Source organism: Phalaenopsis equestris, unplaced genomic scaffold (assembly GCF_001263595.1).
Source record: "Phalaenopsis equestris unplaced genomic scaffold, ASM126359v1 Scaffold000549, whole genome shotgun sequence".
NCBI classification, from domain to species: Eukaryota; Viridiplantae; Streptophyta; class Magnoliopsida; order Asparagales; family Orchidaceae; genus Phalaenopsis; species Phalaenopsis equestris.
In genome coordinates, this window is record NW_018164989.1 from 107464 (window position 1) to 118620 (window position 11157).

At 33.3% G+C, this 11157-nt stretch overlaps 1 protein-coding gene across 1 annotated transcript in view; it reads right to left on the reverse strand.

Moving 5' to 3' along the window:
• Nucleotides 1-10414, reverse strand: part of LOC110029107 (ATPase ASNA1 homolog) — a 16703-nt gene extending 6289 nt beyond the window's left edge. The window contains exons 1-3 of the mRNA XM_020731233.1: nucleotides 9978-10414; nucleotides 8698-8822; nucleotides 7112-7262 (exon numbers count right to left, since the gene is read on the reverse strand). Coding sequence (XP_020586892.1) covers nucleotides 7112-7262; nucleotides 8698-8822; nucleotides 9978-10226 — 525 coding nt within the window. The 5' untranslated portion in view covers nucleotides 10227-10414. The remainder of the gene's footprint in view (nucleotides 1-7111; nucleotides 7263-8697; nucleotides 8823-9977) is intronic.
• Nucleotides 10415-11157: the final 743 nt, after the last annotated feature.

An 11157-nucleotide genomic window follows, 5' to 3' on the forward strand; every position in this document is an offset into this window, starting at 1 on the left:
GGATGAGATATATATATAACAAGAGTATGTGCGAGAGAATCTAACAAAAATATTGAAAAAAGAAAAATTATGGGGCTATTTAAGATCAATTTTTGTTTTATGTTTTATATTTTTTAAAACAAAAAAACAGAAAAAAAAACAATAAAATAGTGTTTGTTTATCTATCTTTTGTTTTACTTCTTTATTATTTTTAAAAGAAACATTGTTGTTTTTAAAACAACCAAAACAAGAAAAATGTATTTTTATTTGTTTCGAAAATAATTTTTTTCCAGTTGAGAAAGACAAGAACCATGAGAGCACGTGAGGGGGCCTCCTGGTTTCCAGCGGGTTTGGTGCTCGCCGATGAGGGGCGGCATACGGTAAAGGGCTCCTGGCGCGGGGAGCGTGCGAGAGGGAGTCGAGAGAAGGGGGAGCGGTTTCTAGCAAAAGAGGGTCAGGGCGTCGAGAACATCGGGAGTGGAGGCTTGGGTCGTCGACGACAAGAAGATCTGGCGACGAAGGGGAGGCCGGAGAGGTGACAGAGGAGAGCGAGCAGTGTGAAAAAAGAGGTGCTCACAAAAATGATGGGGGGGGGGGGGACGCGGGGGGGATGCCATTTGCGTGCGCGAGTTGGGTTTTAAAACCCTTTTTATAGTTTTTTAAATTTTATTTTAAGTGTATGTCTCGGTTTGCGCATTACTAATTCGTGCACACAAGAAAAAAAAAGAGAGGTCAACAGGCTTTGGAGACTTAATATTGATCATAAGGTTAAGTACTATATAATTTAAATATACAAAGTCAATCTACTATGGGGACTTAATATTGATCTTTTAAGATATTAATTTGAACATTCTCTCAATGCTACTGATTGAGATATCAAAATTTTATCATATTGGACCAGAAGCTTCTATATATAATATTTGGAGAGGATAGCATTGGCATGTCTTTGCACGCGGAAGCTTGTGTGTGTGTGTATGCACACGCGCAAGTGTGCATGTGTTGTATGCGTGTGCCTGAAATTACAGATTTTATATTGTACAATTAGACAAGCTATTTATCTATGATTAAATTGCTTCTATTTTTTTCTAAATTTCTTATAAATCTATTTAATTAGTTAATAATTCTTTGACATAATATTTATATTCCTCGAATTCATGTTACTGACTTTTCTCATATGCATCATATTAAAGTATGTAAGTATTGGGTTTAATTCCACATCATACAGCTAAAAAACATACGTTGTAGAAATACAAAGTGGTAGAGTTTCTATAATAGGCTTTAGCTTCCGAATTTAAATGCATTGGGCTGAATTTGATCCCTTTTGGTTCATGCTCTCTAACCATTGATATTAAAGCAAACGGTTTGACTTGGATTGAATAGCTCATAAAGTTGGTGGCTCCAAGGAGTTTTTTTGTAACTTCCATCGTCTATATTCAAGAGTCACGTGCAAGTGGCTCCACAATCTCCAAGTGGTTGATTGGACACTTGGCACATGATAATCTGATATTAGAAAAGTTTCCAATAAAATGAGTGGTGTTTAGGGGTGTAAGTGAGTCAAATCGACTCGTGACATGGTTCGAGCTTGGCTCTATAAGTGACTCGTAAATTGAGCTCGATGAGCTAACAAGCCAAGCTCACTCTAGAGCATGAGCCGATTAATTTAAAAGAATATTAATATGAAATTTACTCAAAATACATTAAATTTGAAGGCTTTATCTTTAAATTATTAGAAATATTTTTAAAAAATATTTTATATTTTTATATTATGTGATTTCTTATTATTTCTCTCCTAATTCCTCATTTTAATTGTCATTTTATTATAACATTATTTTTATATTATGTGATTTCTTATTATTTCTCTCATAATTCCTCATTTTAATTCGGTCTTAAATTAACATTATTTTATCTCTTTTATGATAAACAAATTGGCTCATGAGAGGACTCAAACTCGAAGACTTAAGCTTAAGCTTGAGCTTGAGCTCAAGCGTGATAAAATTAATCAAGCACAAGCTCAGCTGAGGTTGGCTTGAGCTCGACTTGACTCATTTACATCCTAGTGGTGATCAATGTGAAGAGCTCTAATGTAAGAGGAAGATTATTAAGATACAAAAAAGTACTAAGTTTAGTAGAAACATTTTATGGCTAAAAATATCAATATAAAAAAAAATAAAAACAAGTGGTTGGTCCTTCCCATTGGCATAGATTTTCGGGTTAAAAATGATATTTTTCATTTATAAGACAGACTAGCTTTGGCCCCCCTTTAGAACAAATGATATTTGCTAGTATGATACAAAGAACGGTAAGTCCTAAGTTTCTTTCAAATACTTGAGAAGCTTCGTATTCTGAAAGCACTGAAACACACTTGAAACATCCATATTGAAATACCTGGTTGATCAAAGACTAAACAAAGTTTTACAAACTAGTTATTATAGGAGCTATTTTACAAGTTGCAGAAGACGTATTTTACACTTTTAAGCCAGGTAGGACAAAACATAAGATGTCAAAGGAACTACTGAGAACAAATTAATTATGAAACCAGCACAAAAACAACAGTATCATCATCATCATCATGCCTATCCCAAAGATTTAGAGCAGGTTTTATGTGTAATCATTCTCCATTTCTTTATATTCTCAATTTCATGTAATCTTCGCAAAAACTTAAAGCCAAGCTAACTTCTATGAATTTTTCCTTCCTAATCCTCCATCGTATGTAGCACCAAATCACCAAAGCCTATTTTGCACCCCATATATTCAATAGCCATATATTCAATAGGTGCAACTCCCACTATCTCTCGAATATAATAATTTCTTAATTTATCATTCCAAGTTCTACCATACAAACATCTTAATATTCACATTTTTACCATTTAATTTAGCTATCCATAGCTTTTTACATCATCCCACATTCTAATCCACACAATCTAGCAACTTTAGTAAATTCATTTTTACATCAACATGGTATTCTCTTATTACATGTTTTTCTTGAGAAAATTTATTTCTATTTAAAGTACCCAATCTAAACTGTAGAATTAATATCCTTATTTATAATGCCATTCTTCTATATAATAAAAGAGCCTTTGGCTAAAGGCAATGAAGTTGAACAGTCCATAATGAGGCACAATTGGTTTCACCGAATTCAATAAAAAAAAGGTTTTTTATATAATAAATGCTATATCTTCATCAAAATTGACTAATAACTATCAATTTTGCACCCCATTAAAACTACCATACACCCTATTCGTTCCACTAAATCCAAAGCACTTCTCGAAAAGGGCCTATACTGCTATACATTTTAACAGTTCTCACTTATTTCAGAGAATCCTAAAATATTAGAATCATGTAATCTACAAATAACACACATTAACATGCCACATTTTGAATATTCCTCATAAACGGTTTTATAAACAGTGAAAAAATATGTAGATTAAATATTGATTCTTGATGTAATCATGTTGTGATTGAAAATGATTTGCTCATGCATTGCTATAGAATAAGAGGGGAAGGGAGAGAAACCCAATAAGTAAATATGATTGCTGGAGTTTATACATTAACAAAGCGTAGATAAAGATGGGGATACAACAGTAGGATACAAGTTAATCATTAAAAAAGAAAGAAGTCACCTGAGTGCTTTGCCAAGAGAGAGGTCAATGATGAATGGGCAAATTTTCATGAAATGGCAAAATTTTAAGCTCATTACATAAATTTAAATGTTGACTTGTTGACACAAAAGTAATTAAGCAAGCTCTAGCCAGATTGAAATTCCGATGTAGATTTCTGACTAAACTGGAAAAGATACATGATAAATGACTACATAACTAGAATGGTGGGAAAAAGATATTGATAGAGAAGAGACAAAACAAATTAACCAAGGAAAAGGAGTAATACATAACTGACATGACTTTAAACTCAAAAAATATCACCTAGCTCTAAAAAAGAAAGCATCATTGACAGTTTGGGACTGAAGAGAGCAGCCATAAGCATTTATAGCTATGCAAATGAGCATAAAATGCAATAGGAATGCAGTGTAAATCCATAGCATGGTAGATTGCAGGAAAAATATAGAAGTAATGGGTCTAATAAGACAGCAACCAACAAGCAAAAAACTCACATGGCGAAGGCAATAACATATTTAGAAAAATAAAAGCTGATGTTTAACTCAATGATCTTATAGACCGAGTTTAAGTAAATATATTTATAAACTTATTTGTGTTGTTTGGCACCATGTAAATTAAACTAGAGTAATCAGCTATGATGACTGTTCTAATTCTGACAAAATATTTTTCTTCAATCTCTTGAAAAGCAAAAAAGAAAGGGGCATTTACATACATACCACGCATTCTTATGTATTTACATATCTAACACCTAAAGTTTCCTTTTTACATCTATACCCAAATCTTTTATATCACATAAAAAATACCATCATTTTAGCTTTTAAAAAGTGAAACACACCTTTACAGGCATAGGTAAGGTGCTGTGTATGTAAAAAGAAAAATGTAGGTGTTAAATGTGTAAATACATAAGAATTGAGTGTATGTAAATCTTCCAAAAAGAAACCTATAAAGCAAACATGATGCCAAATGTCAAATGCAAAAATGGGATCCAAATAGAAGAATAACACGCCCTACAAGTTCAGGAATGTGTAAATACATAAGAATTGAGTGTATGTAAATTTTCCAAAAAGAAACCTATAAAGCAAACATGATGTCAAATGTCAAATGCAAAAATGGTATCCAAATAGAAGCATAACACGCCCTACAAGTTCAGGATAATAAATGTAACAGAACAGAATATAAATAAACAATGAATATATAAAGGTTTGTGTACATGAGATCATCCTTCGCCTACTCTGGTGCGTGTCTAATTGGACAAAATTATCTAAAGTTGGCTGAGAATGGTAGAAAAAGAGAAATTGCAATAGAAATAAAGCAAAAGATATGTTTTGAATCTTCTGGCAAAAATAAGGAGAAAAATTACATAGAACTTCGAGCTTGCCAAAAAGACTAGAAATATATTGGGAAAGAAGATGCAAGCAATTCCAAGATAGCCACAACTCTATCATTGGAAGGGAGAGGAAATGAGTCATAGTTCTTTCTTCATTCACTTGTATTTCACAGGGAGGAGTATTTATAGAATTTCAATACCATAATGGCTAAATAAGCATTTGCTTGACACTAATAGCCCATAAACTATGAAGACCCATAATGACCCACCAAACTGCCCATTATACTAATTACAAATTCGTTGCCAATCCCTTCGTAATGACTTTGCCCTCAAGCTCGAACAAGTTACTAGAGAAATTGAATAACGTTGACAAGAGGGATGAGATTTGAAAGATTTTAGAAGAGGAGACGAGTTTTAGGGGCTGTGAGTCAGACATGGCTTGGAACAAATGGTTTTGGACAAGATTTGAGCAGATTGGGAGAGGCTAGAGGAGGTTGATCTAGTGAGATCTGGTGAGAGACAAAGGGTTGAGGCAAAGGAATGGGGAGCGACAGATTGGAGAAGATCTCGTAGATGGGAACAAGTGGCAATGGAAATTCATGGCCAAGGGCAAGGCGGATCTAGTGCCAGATACACGAATTTGAAAGGTGGAGGCAGATCAAGATGGCGATCTTATATTGTAACAATGTGAATGGAGGGAGCAAATTTGAATGGCAGAAGCATGTAGAGGCTTAATGAAATGAAGAATAAATAGACCTAACCAATAAGGAAGATGAAGACAGGGCACCCAGCAGCAATGAGATTCAATAAGAGCACCATTTGTTTCAATTATACTGACGAAAATAGTGAGAAAAAAACTAGACAGCAGAATAACAACAAAAAATAAAGCTTCAAGCTTACCAAAAACTATTAAAAACAGATTGTGGAAGTGCTGCAAATGGGCAATTTAAGGATGCCCACAACTCATGACCCATAGTTCTTTTTTTCATTTACTTTGCATGCCCTAATACTCCCAATGAAGAGTATATATATAATTACAATACCCTAACAATTCCCATCTAATAAGCACAAATAATCTATAAACTACTAAGGCTTACAATGATCAATTAAACCATCCAACCATTACATTAATTACTCCAACATTGTAATTTAACGGTAGAGCAAATCCTAGAGATGGGCAAGATGGCGTTTAATGAGATATCATCACAAGGGTTTAGATATTCATCCAATAATTGTTTTTAAGCCACATAATGAGCAAAATGTATAAATATGAGCATAGGATCATTTGTGAATATAGAACTTATGTTAAGCATTTGATTGACTAATGAAAAAAATTATAAACACTTTGATAAACAATTGGGGATGATAACATAGAATATTGCAATCATTAAAAAGTCTAAAATGCGTTGAGAGGTCAATAGCAAAAAAAAAAAAAATCTAGTTATAAATAACTTGGGTGAAATCACAATGGATGCAAAAATCATTAGTTTGGGGGAGAGAAATGATGCTGGTTTGTGTTAGTGTCTATGAGAGGGAGATGAAATTATAAATAATTCCAAGCTACAGATGTATGATGTCAAAATATAAAAAAGCAACTTTTTGTTGATAAAAATGCTAAAATATTGATTGTGTGCCAAATACGGGAATGTGGGCTTAAATGAAGCAGTAACCTTCCTAAGTAAGAGGAATGATGTGAAGTTTTGTAAAGAACATACCAAGTCGTGATACTACCTGGTAAGTTAAGCATACGCCTTGCAATCACAATTTACTCATATGTTGTATCATCTCACTTTCTTTACATCAAAACATTGGAAACTTCCTAATCATTCATATTTCATTGATCTGTAAGGCTAAGTAGCACCTCTTCTAAACAAATCTATCTCTAGGCTCCACACCACCCCACAACCCCGGGCAACAAAATATAGGCCACTAATCTCAAATAGACAACATGAAAGAGATCAACCAATCAGTTCGATGCTTCAAATGAAAAGAATAAATAAATCTTAACAAAGTTGGATGCTTCAAGTAATAAAAGATGTAAATTTGCACCACCTTTTTACATGAATAAGCATTTTGTAGAAGAGTAGCTTTAAGATATGCTAATGATGACTATATGATATAATTCATTATAGATATCTAAATAGATAAATAGATGGATATATGTTTAACTCAAACAAAGATTTAGTTTTACCTGGCTTAAAAGACCACCAAATCTACTTTTTAGTGACATAAATTTTGCAAGTCCCTTCTCCAAAGTAGATGGAAATTGTAATAATCGCAAGGTATGACCAGTTGGAGCTGTATCAAATACTATTACTGAATAATCCATAGTCTGAACTAATCTGCAAAACAGATGTCGGAACATAAACAAGAAAGCAAAACAAGATAACCAGAAAAAAATAATTTTCCCAGAAAATTAGTTTAAGAATAGATTTAAATCATACTTGAGCACTTCGATACATTCAATTAATGACTCCTAGAAAATTGTTTTAAGAATGGATTTAAAAAAAATAACCAAAAATCTTAGGGAAGAAGCCTTCCTAATGGTCCAGTAGAGCTGTCAAAAAAGCTGGTTGTTTGCGAGCAACTTGTATTCAGCTCGTTAGGTAGCTCGTGTTCAAATTGTTCGTCAAGTAAATGAGTCGAACACAAACAAGTTTTTTAAGCTCAAATTATAAAAGAGTCAAACATAACAACCTTTTGTTCGATCATGTTCGGCTCGTTTTAGCTCGAAATAAAAAAATTATATATATTATTTATATAATAATTTATTATACATATTATTTATATAAAATATATTATATATATTTATATCTAAGTTTAAATCACATGAGTTCATGTGGTTTTGCGTCTTCAATTGCACAGAATTGGTGCAGATTCGAATCCAACATCCTAATCTATTTTTTTAATTAATTTAAATGAGTCAATTTCAAGTCAAACATGAACACACTGTTCACGAGCAATTTCGAACACGAGCTGATTTTGAACACAAGTCAATTTCGAATGAGCCAAACATGAGCTAACTCTAAGCTCGCTCAAGCTCGGCTCGTTTATAACCCTATGGTCCGATCTATTTTAACACACGCATTGCTAAACAAATATACCAATGCTACGGGCTTACCAGCATACCTAACAATTTTAAAAAACATATTCAACAATCATAAATGCATAAAATGTTAATCTTTAGAACAATACAAAATGTCCAATAAAAAACTTACAATGGAGTCTTAATGTGGAAGTAGTATTGTTTAATTTTCTTGTATCTTAAATTTCAAAGACTAAGCAACTTGCATCTGCTGGTCCCTTCAAACCTTACTCAATGCAAGTTCCAACAGTGTTAAATGAAAGTACGCAATATAAAGTTCGGCTTCAATTTCTATGAACCATTAAAATGTTAGACTAAAAATTTGAAGCTCGCAAGCAAGAAAACAACATTGACTATAACTCCATCTTCATTCCATTATCACAAAAAAAAAAATTAAATAAACAAAAACTACTAACTCCATCTTCATTCCATTATCACAAAAAAAAAATAAAAATAAAAATAAAAACTAAAGTGACAAACTAGCACGTATGAGTTTATAACATAGTAAAAGGTTGAGAGATCGTATAGTAAATATTAGTTGTATGAATTACATTTATGAGAAACCAAAACAAGCGTGGGAATTTAAAAATGTCAATAATCATCTATAAAAAAAATTAATAAACATCCCCAAAACAAAGCAAGGCATGAAGATGAAGAACAGTGACGTACTATACAAGGAGAAAAAAACGTACTTCAACATTTCTGCAAAACTCATAGCCTCATCTACTCCAGGGATGGCATTTGATAGCTCTGAGACAAAGCTATCAAGCCCTTCATCATTTGTTAAATCATCATTTTCTACTTTAGGATCCACCTCCTGCCAAAATTGGAAAAATTATAAGATGGCACAGAAAGGGAGAAATATGTAGAAAGACTTAAAACATGACAGAGTTTAAAGTAAAAACATGAAGAGTTTGAAAACTAAAACTTTGACATATTTAAATAGGCAAGATACATATGAGTCTTCTACTCTTGGACATTTAAACAAACAAAACTTCAAAGAGAAAGCAGCATTATTGCACTTATTCCCTCTTTCATGGAAAAGAATGCATGAAAATATACAGGCTGAGAAGTAAAGTTGCCAAAAGCTCAAGTTTTTATAACTTCTCTTTATGCGGTGATATCCTACAAAACAGCTTATAGGTGTATTCCTGAGTTTTCTCGTTAAATAGAATACACATGTAACGCGTTGAGCAGTTGTAGACTATTTGGTTCCAAATTTTAGCTATGATTTAGTCCAAATCTTGTTAAATAGTTTTTCATAATCCTAGTTTCTTCTTAAATAATGTTATCCTAACATTTTAGGCTGAATCCTGAAGTTAGTAAATCCTTGGAAAAGTAAAATTGAAGAGATTTACCTCATTTCTCCTCACTGTGTCCTTTTCTCCTTCATTTAGATAAAAATCTTAAGAATGTCTTCTAAATTATTTATTAAAAATCTAACCAAATTTACCATCAATCATGCCAAACAATTTTCAAAGTTTAATACCTCTAGGATTTACTAAATCCTAATTGAAGCCAAGCAGCCTTAAAGTCACAGCTCACTTGAGCTTTAAAGATTGCTCACTTAACGCAAATATTAGGCAAATGGATAGACTAACTTAGAATTAAATCTCATAGTTCTTTTTTTGTTTAACTTTTCATTATATTTCAAAGAATGAAACTGAGTCCTCCATAATAATAAGAACATTCCTTTTATATAATCATAACACATTCCCAGAAGAAGCATTTGAATGCTTTGATTAAGCAATTCTGATTACAAACACGAAACAGATTACCACAAATAACAGAGTTCAAAATACGAAATTTTTTGGGCATAATTTTTCCTTTTATTGCAATATTTCCCCTCGCAGACCATCAAACTAGAATTAAAAGTAAAAAGTAACCGCATAAAACCAATCAACAAACAAACAAACAAACAAAAAAAAAAAAAGGCAAATGAACAACTAAGCTACGGGGATCGATGGCTCACCATAGCGAAGAGATTGTTGAATCCGTTGACGAGCGTGGGGATCTTGGTGAATCGCTGCTGGAAAGCGTCGCTTAGGTTGTGGGCGGGATCGGTGGATATAACGAGAACCGATTGCCTCACTGAAGCCAACAAAATGGATAGAATCGAGCTGCAGGTCGTCTTCCCCACGCCTCCCTTTCCACCTACGAACACCCACTTCAGACTTTCCTGCTCCAATATATTCCGCAGACTTCCCTCGTGAATCGCCATTCCTTCTTTATTTTCCTCCTCCTCTTCCCTCCGGCGAGAGAAGAAGCGGCGGCCGTCGAATTCCTTCCCCTGCTCAGGGATAGGGATTTTTATTCGCTCCCTCTTTCCTTCACAATTTGCTTGTTGGGTAGCTGTTGATCTCTGCCATGATGTAAACTATGGAGAAAATATTAGGTCCAGCACCACACTTTTAGACATATGGTATGATGTCATCTATGTAGTTATCTCTATGTTCCGACAATAAACATAATATTTTCTCTTTAATTTAAATTCATAAGTTGAGCTTGAGTTTGACATGACTTGAATCTAACCTAAATATTAAATGAGTCATAAAGTCTAACCCGAACTTGACTCACATTCAATTGAACTGACCAAAATCCAACTCCCATGATGCGTTTAAGTATGCATAATAATTATTTCAGTAAAATTCAAATTTCGGGTTAATTTTGAGTCAAATTGGAGTTGGCATGTCAGAGTTAGAACAAATTCAGGTTAGCTGGTTAGCTTCACATTAATTAATCATGTTAGAATTTTGGATATGAACCCGATATAAAAATTAATTGGGCCAATCCAAATCCGAATTTTCTTAGTCGAGTTAGGGTCGGGTTGGCGTATCGAGCTTTTCAGAAATACAAAAGACTTAATTTTATTCAGAATGAAAATTTTAATAAGTTTTTCCAAGAAAATAAAGACGGCCATACTTTCTCATATTTCGATATCAAAAGATAGATAAAGCTCCTATCATGAAATCATATTCTCCTTCATAGGGCAACACTCTAATCATATGTTGTTGATTTGGGTTAACGACTTGGGTTCAGGTATCACCCAAAGTTAACCCAACTTGAATTTACACGATCCAAACCCAATCAATTTATTAAACGTTCAGAAACCCTGACACAAATTCACCCCGCCTTGAACCCAATTGACCCAA